This window comes from Vicugna pacos, chromosome 6 (genome assembly GCF_048564905.1).
Source record: "Vicugna pacos chromosome 6, VicPac4, whole genome shotgun sequence".
In the NCBI taxonomy this organism is placed as follows: Eukaryota; Metazoa; Chordata; class Mammalia; order Artiodactyla; family Camelidae; genus Vicugna; species Vicugna pacos.
In genome coordinates this window covers 34,101,284-34,119,122 of record NC_132992.1, presented here as the reverse complement: position 1 = coordinate 34,119,122, position 17,839 = coordinate 34,101,284, and the positions used below count along the sequence as shown (strand labels likewise).

At 45.2% G+C, this 17,839-nt stretch overlaps 1 protein-coding gene and 1 long non-coding RNA gene across 3 annotated transcripts in view; one reads left to right on the top strand and one right to left on the bottom strand.

The window, feature by feature from the left end:
- The window catches only part of STXBP6 (syntaxin binding protein 6), a 229,051-nt gene extending 222,621 nt beyond the window's left edge, over positions 1-6,430 (top strand). For both annotated transcript variants that reach the window (XM_015242004.3, XM_072962873.1), the window contains 2 exons: positions 692-849; positions 5,979-6,430. In XM_015242004.3, the coding sequence (XP_015097490.1) occupies positions 692-849; positions 5,979-6,002 (182 nt within the window). In that variant the 3' untranslated portion in view covers positions 6,003-6,430. The remainder of the gene's footprint in view (positions 1-691; positions 850-5,978) is intronic.
- The window catches only part of LOC116280913 (uncharacterized), a 72,143-nt gene that overhangs the window by 1,409 nt on the left and 52,895 nt on the right, over positions 1-17,839 (bottom strand). The window contains exons 2-3 of the long non-coding RNA XR_004190305.2: positions 8,410-8,603; positions 5,634-5,823 (exon numbers count right to left, since the gene is read on the bottom strand). This is a non-coding gene — a long non-coding RNA (uncharacterized lncRNA). The remainder of the gene's footprint in view (positions 1-5,633; positions 5,824-8,409; positions 8,604-17,839) is intronic.

Below are 17,839 nucleotides of genomic sequence, written 5' to 3'. Positions count from 1 at the left end.
GCCACTTACATATCTTCCACTCAGTGTTAACAAAATATAGCCATAAATTTCCCCTGGCTGTAATTTTCCGAGTTGCTAGGTCTCAGTGGGTTTTGCGTCTGCAAGTTCTTCACTGTTGAATTCTGTTTCCCGGTCCTGGCAAATGGGATGTCAGGGCTGCACAACTGTCTGAAATGTGGTGGTTTTCAGCTTTCTCAGTATCATCACTCGTGAGTCTGGGAGTGCTAAGTTTCTTGTAGGACAGGCTTCTGTCACTGTTTCCTACCTGCTGGCTAAGCGCAGTGCCGAGGCCCCATATTTCATGTCCTAGAGATGGAGGCAAAGAGGCCCAGCCAACCAGGCCGTGGCTTAGGAGTCAAGGTCAGGAGCCAACGCGTCTCCTCTGAACTATGAGGCTGATCCAGAGCTTCTCACGGAGCCATACATTTAGGGATGGAGGGGCAAAATGGAGGGGAAACACTGAAAGGAATACGGACATTGTATCTGGAGAAGTTCCGTGTGCCCAGTTTTCCTGTGGTTTTTCACCTAAACCCCAGGTCAAGAGGACGTGCTCCTAAGATCCAGATATGTCTCACTGAACTTGTGTGATTCTGTGAACATGTTAGGATTTCCAGGGTGCTCACCCCTGCAGGGGGTCTGTGCCTGTAGGTCAGCCGAGCCAGCTTCTGACGCACTTGCTGTCCTCCTTCAGGAAACAGCATCCTCCACTCGGCGGCCGACAGCGTCACCAGCGCAGTACAGAAAGCGAGCCAGGCCTTGAACGAGCGCGGGGAGCGGTTAGGCCGCGCAGAGGAGAAGACCGAAGACATGAAGAACAGCGCCCAGCAGTTTGCGGAAACTGCACACAAGGTGGGTCCTGCAGAGGTTGTCAAGGAGCTTCGGTGCCCAAAACTGTATTTCAGTGTGTTTCCCATGATGGGAGGTACAAAATCAAGCCCTCCTTTTTCCCTTTGGCCCCTTTATGCAATGTCCTTCCACTAATCAGTTAAGTACTAGAGTCATGGAAGATTTCGTCTTGGACCCGTTTCTTTGGTTAAACCAGTCTCCTTCCTGACATCTTCATCCTTCCTCTGATCTTGGATCTTTGGGAAGTTTTAAGGCTCAAGTTCCAGGGAACAGGATGGAGGGCGAGGCGGGGCAGCAGGTCTAAGACTGTCCCCTCTGCCTTGGCCGGCGCTTGAAAGGGCTGCTTGTGCTTACTCTTTCGTGCTGTCCCTTTCTGGTCATGAGCCCGGCATCCTGTGTTCTTATCTCTTTATCATATGAAAAGCAAGCTGTAGTCCAGGGCACAGGGCACCTCAGGGCTAGTTTCCCCTCAGCAGGGACCTTAGACCTCCAAGGCTGACCTGCGAGACTCCCACCACCTCTGGGTCCAGAGGATGCCGCTGGTGCACACACGCACATTCACACACTCACCAAGAATCTGCCTCTCAGACGGGTAAGGGAGAGTTTTTATTGGCAGCAGCTGTCTAAGGCAGGCGCAAACCAAAGGAAAGAGAGGCCCTGTTGGTCAGGTGATAAAAGAGGATTTATTACTGTTCTCGTGCTTCAGATCCAAGTACAAATACAAAGTGCATTCGAAGTTCTTTTCTGGCTAGTGATTCAAATTTAGGTTTCCAGAAACAACAACTGATAATGTTGGCATCTCAGACTCATAATCTGGCCTTTCAGATATGCTTTTCAGGTGACCTTTGGGGAAAAAAACTAATTTGCTTTAACAGAAAACCCACTTCTGCTGAGGAAACAAGAATGGACAACCTGAAAAGTAATGGGAAAAATCTCCCCAGCTGAGCCGGGGTGGTCTCTCCCAGGGGGATCCGGATCTGAACAGATGCTTCTCACACCCCCTTCCTCCATCCCCTTTGCACAGACCTGTGCCGTTGTGTCATCAGTTCCCTATTATGACAGCATCTTACTGCACTGCTGCCTTGAGGGCCCATTTGGAGTTCAGAGTTGGCCAAAAATGCAGGCAGCCTTGCTGGGGGCCAGAGCCTTGCTTGCCGTGGCTGTCACAGAGTGAGCGAGCTCAGAATTAAGGTTCCCCTCCTCCCTTCTCCAGCCTTTGTGATGCAGGAATGATGATGGAATGGGGATGCTAGAATTCCCACCCAGCTTCATTTATAGCAACAGCAAGTGTAGTGATTTAAGTGGTGGGGGTTGAGATGGGCAGTGGAAGTCTGGGGAAACATTTAAAGTGTTGATCTGGGGAAGAGAAAAGCTCAAGGGAATTATTTTTTAATTGTCCTCAAGTCTGGGAATGGTGATAATGCAGGCAGTTCCCTTTTGTGTCTTGTCAGACAGAAGAGGACACTCAGTAGTGCACTGATAACATTTTGCTAAAACAAGAGTTTAGGTTAATGATTAAACCATGGACCAGGTTACCAAGGAAGTCTGTGAAACCGCTCTTCCTAAGGTAGAACAGACAATACTTGGAGGTCATCCATGTCGGCGTCTGCCTCTGATGTACAAATAGTGGGTGGGAGAAGCTAACCATACAGCTCGAATTCTTGGCCTCGGTCACTGTTTCCCTGACACTGTGGCCAAGTCTGCTACGCAGCTGGGGAGGCAGTATGGCATGGCAGTTAACGTCTTGTGTTTGATTTACCGTCTCAGTGACCTTGGATAAGGGCTCAATTTCTCAAAGCCCCAGCTTCCTCATCAGCAAAAGAGGGCCAGTTAATAGTAGCACCTCTGTCCTAGGGCACTGAGCAAACTGAATGCACTCAGACCTATTAGCGCCGTACTTGCTGCATATAAACCTCAATTAATACTAGTTATATTTCCATAAAAATGGTTTCTGCCGAACCTGCCCTAATTGGTCATATGCTGAGAACCATAGGGGGTTGGAGGAACGTGACCCAGGATCCCAGGACAGGGGTGGGGAGGGACTGGAGGTGAAGATTTTGTGTCCTCCAAAGTAGGCATCCTGCTGAATGCCGATCCTGTCTAGACACAGAGCGGCTCTTAAAAACTGGACCTGTCAGAACAGAAGCTGACAAGGCCACCAACGGCCCAGGGGGCCCTGCCCACTGGGAGGACCGTGCCGGCCAGTCACCTGCTTTGGTAGAGACAGATGAGGTATGGGGCAGTCTCCACTTACTCTCATCTCCCCTCCAGGGGGTGTTATAAGGGCAGGGGGTTTGGGAGCTGCTAGTGTCTGTTAAGTATGTTTGAGGAGGTGCGAGAAAGACACTATGGCAGCCAGACTTGTAGTTTTCTAAAACGGATGTGTGCTTATGAATCACAGCATTGGCAGGATTCCTAACAAGGAGACTGACCCCTTTTAATAAGGTGTGGCCATTTTCCCAGGGACTAGGACTGATCTGTCCCCTTGGCACAGGCTGACCACAATGCTATCATTTACTGGCTGAGACCCCGCCAGGCCTACTGGTAAGGAGAGAGTTCAGAGATGGAACCCAGGCCTTCCGCTCCCCTCAACATGGCTATGTTTAGAAGTTGACACACAGTACATACGTTAGAGCCCTAATAGAGCGAGGCAGTTCTGGGTGACAGTTCCTTTGGACTCCCTGGCTGAATAAGGACACACAACCCCAGCTGGAGAGTAGGGCACACCTTCTAGACTGCAATAGAAGAGGATCTCCTAGGCTTTTCCCAGGACCCTGACAGTGATCCAGGTACATTAGTGAGTGAATCACCTTCACAGGACCCTGCCATCAAGATATCTGGTTGCTTGCCTCCTGTAAAGCTGATAGAAATGTACCTGCATCCCCTTTCCCCCACTTCCATTTAGCCTGGCTTGGAGAAGCATGGTTCCTTCCTGAGCTGTGGGCTTGGCACAGTCTCAGATCTCAGGAGAGGCCAGAGAGCAGGCCTGCTCTCTCTCCCTGCCCCAAAAAGGACTTTGACGCCCGCCTCGGCTGGTGAGTCAGCAGGCGAGAGCGGTACCCACACCTAGGCATCCTCAGATGACATTTCCCCCAGAAAGGAGCAGTGATCTGCCCTATTTTGCACAAGCCCACGTTTGTGGGGGAGGGAGTGGTAAGTGGCATTTCCCTCACTGGCCAGGAATGGCTGCCTCTGTCCCTACTACAGTCATCTGCTTCCTGTGGGTCTGAGCCAGAAGGGACCTCAGGAGCCCAGGCCTCTTGAAGAACACCCCCAGTGTGAGTAATGGTTTTCTCCATGATTGCTGTTGTTACTAAGATGGGGCTATTTACAGTTTTGAAAGAGAAAGCTTTCCATGTGTTTGAAAAAAAATAGCAGAAGGAAATTTTTAACTTGTATAGGAACTCTGACATCAAAATTAATCCATAAGCATTTGAGTTGGAGATATTTACAGACATGAGAAAACTGAGGCACCGAGCAGTCGTGACTTTAGAGCTCAAGGTCATACAGCAATTTGCAGCAGGGAAGCAACAGTACCCTGCCTTCCATATTCTAAAGCTTCTAACTCCCAGGAATTAAAGAAAAAAAAATTAGGTAGCATAAAAAGTGCTGGCACTTCCCACAAAAATACCTCAAATGGCAAAATGTCCAAACCAGCTGCATGTCTAAAGCTGAGCTGGCGCGGCCCTGCCCAGCTGGGGCTCCCTCAGCATCAGTTCCAGCTGCACTGGAGTGGTGACCAGGGCCCAGTGTGAGCAGCAGCACATCACTGCTGAGAATTAATGGCTGTGGGTAAACTGGCACAAGCCCATTAGCTGAAGGCTAACAGCTCAGTGAATAACAGGACAGCAGCACTGATCAAATATTTATGGTTGGTATTCATTATGCACAATACTTAACAGCTCTGTGTGGATCTGAATGGTCTGCATTGCTAAATAACGTATAAAACCTAGGGACAAAGCAAGAAGTGGAGGCCACACAGGGGAGGGGCTCCGAGCGTGGCTGAGGGGTGGGACGGATCTGAGGGAGAGCACCGGCCCTGCCACTTCCACCCACCATGTTTCCTGAACTATAAACTCTCCGAGGTCAAGAGTTAGTAACCACCTCCATCCTTCCTGGCAAAAACCTATAGCACTTTACTTAGCAGGGCAGCCTGGGCATACTCGGGACTTCACGAACACCATCTGACCATTGACTGCTGGTGTCAGCACTACTGAAGGTCCGTGGTTTAGGATGGCTTCACCCAGCCAGGCACGCCCAGAGCTAAGGTTTCCCAAGTAGAGACTGATTTAGCAACACGACTACTCCCAGTCACTCCAGCCCCAACCTCAGAGTCAATCCCTAATAGCAGACGCTGGACACACAAGGACTCCCATAGGTCAGCCTCCGCCCTGCCTTCTGCTTCACACCAGCGTATGGGCTCCTTGGTAAGAATCTGGCTAAGGAAAGCAGTATCAGGTTTACTTTTATGTTTTGTACCTGCATACATTTCCTTAAATATATCAACGTGGGCTCCAGCTGGCTTGGGAAGCTATTGCATGATACAGTGGTATCTGGTGTTCCCATTTATAAAGACCTTACGTTTCAATAAACAACATTTCTCAAACACCAGCGGGAGTCGTAAATCAAGGTCTGAATTTGGTCTATTGTTCAGCCGTGCTCAGTGACACATTCTGTCAAGTGCTTTGGACCTCACTGAGTGTCCAGGATGTTACGTGGCTTATTGCAGACTGTTTCTCTACAGCTGGTGATTTGTAATACTTTATGAGATGTCAGTAAATACTTACATTTGAGGAGTGTTGGTCTTCCTGGATAACCACCAACCTGGGAGCCCAGAGGCCTCTGTTCTACTCCCACTGATTTGTAGGGTAGGTCGCTTGTTCTGCCTGCGCTTTGCCTTTTCCATTTGCTCCTTCAGTGAAATGAAAGGAATATCACAGAACATCCTCCGGGACCTGGACACATTCACCGCCATCACTGTAAGGAGGGGAGACAAATGCAGCGCTCAGTGGACGGTCCGGGGAGATGGTGCACACCTACCAGGTGCCGCTGTGGGTAGTAACAGTGCTCGGCCGCAGCAGGAAGACTCCTGGGGCTGCTAACATCTTACTTGTGTCCCTCTCTCTGTTTAGCTTGCCATGAAGCACAAATGTTGAGAAACTGCCTCTCCTGATGACCTCTTAAGAGAAATGGAAGTTTGTTCAGCAGTTTTTACAAGAATTCCAGACCTCCGCTTGCTTCTTTTCCAAAATACGGACATTTAGGGGGTTTTGTTTTGCCTTTTCAGATGTTAGTATGAAAGAAAAGATGCTGTGTTTATACATTTCCCTAATAACCTTGCTAAGAAATGCTGCATAGCATCAGCTTCAGTTCTTTTCCACTGTGTGTATGCGTATGTTTGTCTTTTCCCTTTTTTTTAAGGTTTTTTTTTCAGTAGTTTGAATATGAAATTTTGACCAAATGATATACTGGCAACATGTTTTTTTTTTCTTCCCCTGATATTAAGCAGGAAGACATTTTATGTAGTGACATCAGCTGTTACTGTTCCTGGTTGAAAATAAAATTCAAGCAGTGATTGGTTTCACTCAGTCTCCTAGCCACTCTTAATTTGAAGGTTAAGATTCTATATCCTGAGATGTAAGTCTGTATTATGGAAAACAAATGGATTTATCAGGGGAAACAGCAGTCTTAGATTTTGCTTTTTGTGTAGTAATCTCGTGCATGAGCCATCACCAGCATTCAAAAAAAAACCCATCAGAATCACAGATAGAAATCTGCTTTCTGAGCTACAGTTTAAGTACTTCCACTACTTGTTTCCAGGCTGATTATTTGGAATTGTCAAATGAAGGATAAAAATTTGAGATTAAAGACCCAAGGAAAAGCCTATTTGTAAAACCTCTGTGCATTCACAAATGTTTCTTTTGTCACTGTCCCCAATTACTAAGTTAGCTGGTCTTGAAAAGAGCTTGGATTTTAATCAAGAATCGATTTGTCCAGATAAAGGTCTGTGCAAATGATAACGTGAAAAGATACTACATTAAAAATCTTTTTTTTTTTTTTTTTTTTTTTTTTTACAAAGTCATGCATTTCAGAGACACCCTCACAATGCCCTTGGGAAATGGCCATCAATAGCTTGGTATCTGATTTTTGGAGGTTTTTATGTTGTTACTACTGCTGTCTGTTTACTTAATGTAATTTAAAGTATGGGTTTCTTGACACATCACATTTCATGGCAATTGCAACTTGCCAGGTCTGGCATAAAACAGCAGTCAGGAAGCCTTTCCATTGCAGTCAGACTGAATAAAGTCAGTTCACACACTTTCCGATCCCGTATTACTCAACATTGTCCTGGGCTTTTCAGTCTGGGAATTTGGTTCGTTAGAGGGTTAAAATGCTAAATAGAAGCTGTGCTTTGTCTTCATGAAACAAGGAGGCAGGCTGCACATCCCAGACACATTCTCAGCCTCCCGCTGCGGTGCATTGATTTTTAAGCTGCCTGGATCTTCAGGACCCCTTTCTATCCATTGAGCCGACTGAAGCCATGTGTATTGTAGCCTCTTACATAGCAGCATACAATGACTTTGGGATTATTTATGCTGATTTAAATAGCTTAAATTCTCCTGATAAAGCATTCCCAAAGTGATAGAAAATTAGGCTATTGTGGGGGGGAAATGATCTTGGTACATATCAAAAGGGAGATAGGATTTACCAGAGACAAATTTCTGGATCCTCTTAGGGAAATGATCCAGTTCAAGAAAACTCTGTAAAGTTAAATAGTTTACCCTATAAAGTTTAATATTTTGTACTTTTTTGTTTTTGGTGTCTTAAAACTTTAAAGAAGCAAGGAACTTGGTATCTGGTGAGTATCATTAGACACATTTATAATTTTTAAGAAACGCTGAAAACATCACACCAAATAGGTGTTGACTGCAGACCTCGGTCAGAAAATGCACACGCACACACACATATATTCACCTTCCCAAGCTGGATTCTAGCTTCATAGATAGACAGTTGGTATAAATAATTGAAAGGGTAAATCTAAAACCCCCCGACAATCGGCCAAACTCAAATATAAAATTTGTTGCCAACTATCTAACAACAGTGTTTGTGAAGCTGCTTCTCAAATAGCAGAGGGTGAGGTCATAAGCATACTGTGAAATCTGAGATTCCTCCTTCCTGGTAGCCTTGTGATAGTTACTCTTCATAAATATAGGTATTCAACATCTTGCCCTCTTTCTTTACTGTTTATCCTGATAGACTTAAGTCTTACTGGAAATAGCCTGGATTAGAAGAAAGTCTATTTGCATCTTTATTAGCATCCTCTCCTGATTTGCTTCCAGGCTGTGGTCATGCCCTTGACCTCCCTGTGGCCAAGTCCTACCTAGGCTTCCACCCCACAGAGGCCAAAAAGCAACCCCGGCCCCTCCTGGACTCCTAACTTTTTTGCAGAGGAGCGAGCCCTGTGATGGCACACATGAAGTTCTTTGCTATCCTTTTGTGGAAGGTGCTGCTATCAAAATATTAATACAGTCTAACGTAGAGAAAATTGCTAAAATAACTTACATTACTTGGGAGCAATTCAGTGGCTTGCTAGAAGACGTTTGTTTCATTTCCGCACTTCACTGTTGAGTTTTGGAAATACTCAGTATCTGTGAAGGCTTTCTTAAATCGTATTGACAACGCATAAAGATTTTCCCAGTGTTCTCACTTCCACCTGGAGCGCAGCTGCAGTATTCTTCACTAGTCCTATTAGATACCTGTGTACAGGAAGTAGACACTAATTCAGGCTAATGTTTCATATTAAAGAATGTATTTGTAAAATGTAACAAGATCAGTAGTTACCTTTTTTAAGCTCTGAAAAAAAGATTATGTGTTAGACTTAAAATTACAGTGAAATTTGTCTTAATACTACTTTTGTGGCTAACCAAGGTTGTGCATTTATGTAAAAATATTTACAGAATGTCCTCAATAAAGGATATTAAAGATAGGTTTTGCTCTTAATTTTTAGAATTGTAACACTGCTAATGTCTGTTGTACAGTTATTCATTCTCCAGAAGTTCTCTAACACGTCAAAGATAATTTTTGTTCCTTTCAGAGACAAGTAACACTTGCCCTGTGATTCACTATTACAGCAAACTCTAATTTTATCATTAAATAGTTTAACCGCGATGAATGTTCGTTTCTGTCAGTTATTTTCGAAATCTATAAAACACTACCGGATTGGCAGGCATCACCCTTTGGATGCTAATGGGAAGAACCTGTGTGCCTACAGGAGCCATTCTGGTAAGTTTTCTTATGGACATTTGACTGGGAGAACTTGAAATTTAAAAAAAAGACTAAAGAGCTAACTAAAATTAATTTAGACAATGAGCTTCTACCCAGGAAGAGTTAAGATTTTTTCCTTCTCACGGGCAAAGCAGTTAAGCTGATTAATAGTTATTTTTCTGCTGATACTAGTGATGTCTCAACTCAAGTGCTTATTATTGCACACACCCTCATTCAGCAGACTACTTTCATGTCCTTTTAAATTGGAAAGAAGTCAAATTATCTCGATTTATTTTTATGGAAAAGCAAATGCAAGTTATCGCATTGCCCCGCTTGTTTTCAAAGGAAGTGACTGAGGTGACGACTGTTGCAGAACAGTTGTCATGGACACTGGGTGAAGCAAGTAGGACTCTGAAGTATTTCCTGGGAGGGCTTCAAGTGTAAAGGAAAGGCTACCACCTCCACTTTGCAGAGAAAGGACAGAGAGATGGTTCAGCTAGATGAGTACCTGGCCTTGAGTCATTAGATATTTAAAGGCACCTTTCTTACAAACTAATTATCAACCCACTGATTTGCAAAGATGATCTTTTTTCTTAATATAATTTTTGCTAGCAATTATACCACAAGCAACTCTCAAATTTTATGGGAGAATACAAGGTTTAAGACAAAAATCAATGATGCCTTTCCTCCTTGCTGTCAATGAGAACACACTTAGGAAAAACGTTTGTCCTAACATGGGTTTGAACTGCCCGGGTCCACATATACGGGATTTTTTTCAATAGATGCATACTACAGTACTACAAAATTCAGTTGGTTGAATCTGGATTCAACCAACCACACACGAAGGACCAACTGTGAAATTATAGGCTGATTTTCAATTATTTGAGGGAGGTGGGGCTGCACCTTTAATGCTCACATTGTCCAAAGGTCAGCTGTATTGACTCATCAATCATCGTCTGCCTAAACAAGCAGACTGAGGGCAGGGCGAAGTAGAGAGAAGAGAGGGGAGAAAAATACCAGGAATAAATCTCAAACAAATGCAAAGTCTCCATGTTATTTCCTGATGATATCCCTTCTGTGTGCCTCTTTCCCCTGACGTGGGTGAACCTGGGTGGTAGCTGGACACAGTTATGCACATCCATATAGGCATGCACACAGCTGGCATCGAGAAAAGAGCTGAACTGCGCTGCTAGCTTCCCCCAAAGTCACATCTGGCCATGGGTGGGCAGGTGGCAGTATTCCTAAAGGTCGGTGGAACCGGGAAGTGCCTCAAGTGGGCCATGATGAGAGCATGAGAAACGTGAAGACTGAGACACTGAACACATCCCACCCAGACGGCAATGCTCACTTTGTTTCTCTACACCTGAGTGCGCTAATAGCCCTCTTTTAACAAGATGTTGCAAAAGACAGATTTCCTTTTGGTGTCCTTTTTGAAAATCCAGAAACTGCATATATGTGAAATGATTTTGTAGAGCCAGAGACAGTTTGATTGCAAAACTGATCTTTATACCCACCCGCCAAGTCACATTTCTCCCCTCCGTGCCCTTCGCCTTGTTTTTCCACCTTACCTGCAGTACAGCGCCGGTTTATAGCCACTTAGGGCAGCTTCTCCATCCAGGCTACATGTCACAGTTACTTGGGGAGCTTTTGGAAAATGTACACATTTTATTCCCAAATTTGCCCCTGGCCATCTTGTCTTTTGCTAAAGAAATAAAATGGCTCCAGCAGGCCTGGATGGTGAGGCACCTGGCTTCCCCAGATGCTCATTAGGTTTAAACCAGCAAATTAAAGCCCTCAAGGAAATTAAACATAATGTGCATTTAAACTTGATTACTGCTATAGTGCAACCTCCTGCCTTGACCCCCATTATATTTTCTCCCTTGAGCCTCGTCTAGAGCCTCAGGATTTCCTGAGTCATATTTTCACTTCCCAACCCCCTCCCACCCCTGAAGTTTTCTGCCACATTTTCTTCTTTCTGCTAATGAGTCATAATAGTCCTGGGCATTGCAGGTCTTCAGGGGGGCTGCTTCGGGGGTCCGCCCCACTGGGCACTGCTGATTGTAGGCTGGTGGGGCAAAGCCACCTTGCTTCCCTCAGTCTCACAGGAACCAGCGGATGGACCTAAGAGGTTCTGAGTTGACCGCTGAGGTGTATTGTCACTGCGTCCACATTTTGTGTATTAGACATTGTAAATGCTTTTGATTCTCTGAGATGGAGTGGAGATGTTTTTACAGAGCACACATTTTTTTCCTGTCTTTATGTGGTCGACCGGCTCAAGGATGCCTGTTTCAATGGGGGCTGGCCTAGATGTGTCAGAGGCTACTCAGGAATCGCCATTCCTGCAAGTCCCAAGTGTCACTTGTCAACATTGGATACAAGCCTTTGTCCTATGACATCGTATCCCCCACCAGTTTTGCCACTCTGGTTATTTGTCAGATAACCAGAAAGAAGAAAAATGAGGCCGTGAATTCTTAACTTTACCCTGAGATCTAAAACATGGCTTGGGTGATTCACAATTTCTGAAGAAAATACCTGTTACCTGCTCTGATCAAGTGCACCAAATGCTCTGTTTAATTGTAAAACCACATCCTTGATGACTGAAACCTGAAGCTTTCTGTTAGTTTTTTTTTTAAAATCAATCCTTTTTAGTTACTGCCTCAGGAGGGAAAATCTGGTTCCAACTATAAAATGTGCTTTTTTTATTCACAGTACAGTGGCTTCCTTCAGGGAGCTTTGCTTTTTTTTTTAAGACCTGGAATTACAGTGGCTGATACTGGTGGACACATTTACATTGTTCTGAAACTTTCCAATATTGAAATGGCCTCAACATCTGGACAGAAAGAAACTGTGGGAAAGAAGGATATATGAACTGTGCCCCACCCCACATCCCCAGGAGAAATAAAACACACCTTTAGCTAGAGTGGACATGGGCAGGGCGCCCCCTTGTGGTGGCTTGCTGAAGACAGCATTGCCCTGTGGTCCTGCAGTGCTTTGAGGTCCAGCTCCAGTCTTACCAGGTGGGTGGCCTTAGGCAAGTTATTGACTCTTTCTGTGCCTGCTTTCTTAATTTTGAAGTGGGAGTGGCTATCTACTTTAAAGGTTATCAGAAGGATTAAATAAAATAATGACTGTAAAGGCTTTAGCCCTGTGCCTGGTACATAAGGGCTCCACAGCTCATCTGCAGGCTGTTCTCTATGATGGATCCAAAATAAAGCAGTGAGCCCTGCAGGCTTCCCATGCCTGTCAGATTGTGCTGCTGGCTGGAAAAAAGGATGTATTTTCCTTAAATCCATGTTGGCACAAGGCACTTGAGCAGACATTCCAGGCCTCTTTGGCCATTTTTAGGATCTATGGACATAGATCCCTTGACATTTCATGTATCCCAACCCTGACATAAAAGAGAGGCTTCTGGCCTAAAGGCACATCTTTGGAAGAAACTTCCAAAAGGACTAAATTCACAAGAAAGAGGACTGGAAGAAACTGGCTTTAGTGTCTGGCATCAACTGCAAGAATGGAACTGAGTGGTTTTACAGTCTGGGAGATTATTTGATGTGTCCTTTGGGCAGCAATTCATACTCTAAAAAGAAGCTCAAGGTTGGTCTACATACGTATAGCGTGCCTTTTTTGGAAGCATCTTTAGACATTCAGCTAAGAGAAGGAAAGAGGCTCTAGAAAAACTCTGATGTCCGCCTACTGTTTCCCACAGCCGTCATGGGTCTATTATTTATGATGTCCAAGTTAAGCCCAACATTACTTGGGAAATAGGCCACTTGTAAAGGACTGTCCAGGCAAGAAGGATCAGGCTAGTGATTAACAGTGGATCTGCCCCGCTCCAAATTCCAGAATCTACTTTTCTAAAAATTGCCCTGTACATTACTTTTTAACAAATTGCAAGCCATACAAATTTCTTTTAAAAAATTCTTCCTAACAGAGGGCCTCCTGGCTTTGTTATTAGCTTTCTGTCCTCAGGCAAAGTACGTAATTTTTCTGTGTCTGGTTCTTCATGTTTCAAAGGAACATAATCTACACCCTGCCTGCCTCAGAGTCCCGGTAAGGGGGAGGCGTGGAAAGTGAAAGAGCTCTGGGAAGTGAGAAGTGATAAAGAGGTTGGTTACTCACTAAAACCTTGACCTTCAACTGTTCCTGCCACACCCCTAAGGGGTTCCTTTACCTACCACCTCCCTCCTACAGGCCCATCCTCCTGGGACTGAGTGGTATCATCACCGCCTCTTCCCTCTACCAAGGGGAAAATTCCCTACAGTCAGAGGCTACTTGCCACCTGGGAAGTGGAACAAAGGCAGTAAGTAGTAGGAGACGGCCCTGAACTGCTCAGGAAGGGGACAGCTGGGCATGCCAGGGGCTAAAGGAGAGCACTGTCCTGGGCAAGTGTCCTGGGCAAGACGCAGCTCACCCCAGGACCACAGGTAACTCTTGAGAGTTCTGACATCCTGGTGCAGAAACTGGTCTCCACCGCCTGGGAAGACTCGTTGAAAACAAAACAAAAAAAATTCAGAAACCAGTCAGGGAGGCTGGACATACTCTGCTCATGTACAGGGACTGGACGGAGGCACACGTGTATCCTTACTGTGCCTGGGCATCCCAATGTAAGATTAACACGGAGAGGGCCACAGAAATGGCCAAAGTCTTAGGAATTCACTGAGTAAAAGTGAAAGCAATGACACTTAGTTATCCCAGAGAGACAGGATACTGATTAAAGGATGCGATCTGAGGATGTTCCTTTAGACACAGGAAAGATTAACACTCTTCAGCTCCAATCACTGGGAACAGCATTATTTTTCTGACCAGGGGAAGCTGGGGCAGCCAGCTCTGTACTCACCTTTAGGACTGCCCCATCTGGCCTCACTTTCCCTTTAGAAACAGCAGGATAAAGGGCTGGAAGTGGACATAACTGTCTCCTCCCAGGCGTAAGGCTGAGCTGGTCTAAGTTACCTACTCATACTTGCCAGATTCTCCATGGTGGGTGAGTCCCCACCACACACACACACACACACACACACACACACACACACACACACACACACACACACACACACACACACACACACACACACACACACACACACACACACACACACACACACACACACACACACACACACACACACTGCCCTCATGCCCATGCCACTCCAGATGAGAGAACCTGAGGACCCCACAAGGAGGAAGGGAGTGCATGGGGACCACGGCTGGCCCCGTGAGACTTCCTTCAGGATCCTGTTCAGTTTTCTGCCTACTCATTTTCTTTTTCCCATAGTAGAATGAGGCTGGATGAAAGGCAAAAGGAGGTTGAAGTTGCCACAGAAGGCACAGCGGTTGACTCTACCAAATACCATCCTTACGAAGCGTGAGTGACAGGAAGGGGCAATTAAGGGAAGTACCAACTCTTCCTTCAGAAGCCATTCAAACCCATCCTCTGTGAGGAACAATCCAACAGTAGCCAACAGCAGAAGTCACCTTCCAAGCCTTAATTCCAGAAGCAAACCCACAAAAGACATTTCACTGTAGAGTTTTTACCCAAGAAAAGCAAGCCTTAAATAAAGTGCTCGGGTCTGCTTAAACCTGTACAGATCTATCCCTCTGCATTTGGTCGGGACTATGAATAAATGCCACCCCATTACTCACTGTGCTTTCACTGGCCTGGCCATCTTTCACTTCTCCAAGCAAGCCAGATTCTTTTGCCCCTGAAAACCTTCACACGCTGTCTCTGATGCCAAGAGTACTTTCCCCAGCTGTCTTCACGGCTGATCATTTCTCACCTGTCAAATCTCCACTGAACGCCTCCTCAGAAGGACCTTCCCCACCACTGCATCCGCCTCTTCCTTGCACAGCACCCCTTCTTCCCTTTCACAGAACTGATGGTGATGTGTTTTTATGCATTTGTTTTCTTTTCTGTTGTCTTGCCCACATGCAGCCCTGAGAGGTCAGGAACCGTGTCTGTTTAGCTCACCACGTTGCACCAGGATTAACCAGACACTTAGTACACTCTTTTTCACACAAATGAACCTGTCCCCCGTGAAAGCCCCCGTGCAGGACCAGCGGGAGCTCACAGAAAAAAACCCCAAAAGCTGAACATATGAAAAATATTAGCCTCACTTATAGTTAGAGAAGTTCAAAATTCTTAAAAAGTGGCATTCTGAGACTTGATAACACTTGATAATCAAATATCACTGAATGAGAAGATACATTGAGGTCATATTTTTAAGGGCAAACTGTCAACATTTATCAAGATTCAGCTCGCTTGTACGTGCCCCCCTAATTCAGCCCCATCCCCAGCCTCCTGCTCCGCAGCTCTTCAACCACCAGCCGCTTGAGACCAGCCCACCCTGTATCCACTCAGCTCGCCGTTTCCTGGCTTGTCCTCATTAGAGCAGCAGAATTACAGTAAGTTTCCCCATCTCTGAATCCAGGAAGCAGTTAGCAGGGGTCAGTTAATTCCCCCAAATGAGTAGATAAAACAAATGTGCTCTGCTTTTTATTTTCCTGTTTTATATTTGACGTAGTCAGGTGCTTCCACTGCTCCCAGCCACTTTCTGAAGGGGTGCATTTTCCTTGACTCTAGTGCTTCCCTCTTCTGTGGGATTCTGAATCTGGAAAGGAAGGAAGGAATGATGCTTCTCTAAGGTACGAGATTATTTATCTACTGTCTTGGGCAACCCTTTTATTCATCTACACCAGTTGTCAGTTAATTGTCTCTCAGTTCCAAGTCCACACTTTCTAGACCTGCTTTGTGATCCTGGAACTGGACTCTGAATGCTGCACCTGCTGCTTTTGGACCCCTTAGCACTTAACTACTTTTAACTTTTAACAATTATTTATGTCAAATTCTGCCTATTCCAATAACTGGCATGGCTGCTGCTTCCTGCCTGGACCCTGCCTGATATAACATCTCAGCAGATTCTCAGGCAACTTGGCACAGTATCTGTTTCAGCCCGTAACCATTCTCCCCAAGTCTCTTTTGACAAATCCCTTACTGCTGGCAAATCAACTCATTTTCTACTTTGCTAAGATAAGGACTAGCCTATTTAAAATAGTTTCACTTCCCCCACGTCCTTCTCTAAGTTCAGCTGCATCTCCAGCACTCCCAGCTTTAACGCTCCTCCACCTGTTTAAGAGGACCCCTCTTCCGGAGCCCTTGATCCCACTTCTTTCTGCTTCTTCAGAGATCTCATTCCATCAGTAACAGCCTCATTTTCTTGTATCTTTACTTCGTCTTGCTCCACTTTTACTTCTCTCAGAGGACAAATGTTTGCCTCCTCTATCATGAAATCTCTTAAAAACTTTTCTTTGTCCTCGCTATCCATTAAGATACCACCTTCTCATCATGCCTGCACAACAAACTTTATGAGCAAGTGGTCTCGACTCACTGGCCCTTACAAGTCTGGTTTCTTTCCCCATCACACTGCTGGCGCTGCTCTCTCAGGGATGACCCAATCCAAAATCCAGTGACCAGCTCTCTGCAGTCCCACTTGCAGACATCTAGTTTCCAGCTTTCCAACGTGCCTTCTTCTCACCCCAATAGCATATTTTCCCCTAAATTCTGTCCTTTCCCTTTCCTCTTTTTACACACCTTTCCCAAATCAATGAATTCATTTCACAAACTAATTTTTTACTTGTAATGCAGTAATATTACTCTAACCTTGACCTTTCTCCTGAAATCCAGAACTGAATTTCTGCTGGAAATTTCCGCATAGCTCAACAGGTCCAAATCTGAATTCATCTCTCCTCACAAGCCTGTTTTCCTTTCTGTTAACATATCCTACTCAGGCTGAAAACCTAGCTCTCCTTGACTTTCTCTCCCTGTTCTCAGTCATAAACTAGGAATAATAACAGTGCATATATTTCATGGCATTGGGTAGGGATAAAATTTTGTTTTAAAACCATTAGGAGATTTAATTTTTTTATTAATATGGTCCCTTCAACTAGTGGAAGTCTGGCAATTATATTTCTATACACAGTCATTCCTACATGAATTTTTCCATCACTGCCTCTGACCCTCACCAGTGTTTACCTGAACTATTCAAGTTGGTCAACATTTATCCATAGTCTACCGTATGCAATGTTTTGCACAATAAGATCATTCATACCCAGTCTCAAATAGTTCTACTTTCTACCCTGGTGGGAAAGGCAAACATAAATTGAATACAACCCAAAATGAACCGAAGTCCGCTGCACCAGAGATTAGGGATTGCAACAGCATCTTCCTGCCCCCCCTATCCAAACCTGCCTATAAGTACTGTCAGATTCATCTTCAGAAGCCAGATCTGATCATTTACGTCAGAGCTCACAAATTCACATGCCAACAGAGGCCAAACATGGAATAAAATTGAATGAAACAGATCTGAAGAAGGCCATAAGGAGCGGTGTGGACTGCAGCAAACTGGAAGTGCATGAACGTATGCCGTCAAAGGGCAGGCTGCTACTCAGCTGCAGTCACTGCGGCTAAACAGGAAGCAGGCGAGCCCTGCTACATCTTCTAGACACTTTTATGTGAACCATCCCATTCAAGCCAAACAAAACACATCAGTAGGTAACACTTGGTTCTTTGGCTACCATTTTGGGAGCCTTCATTTATGTCTCTTATCTGCTCAAAAACCTGAAGGGCATCCTCATTATCTACAAAATAAAATCTGAATTCCTCAGTCTGGCATGCAAGGTCCTATGTGATCTAGCCCCAACCACTGCCCCAGCCTACCCCTCACTTTCACACATG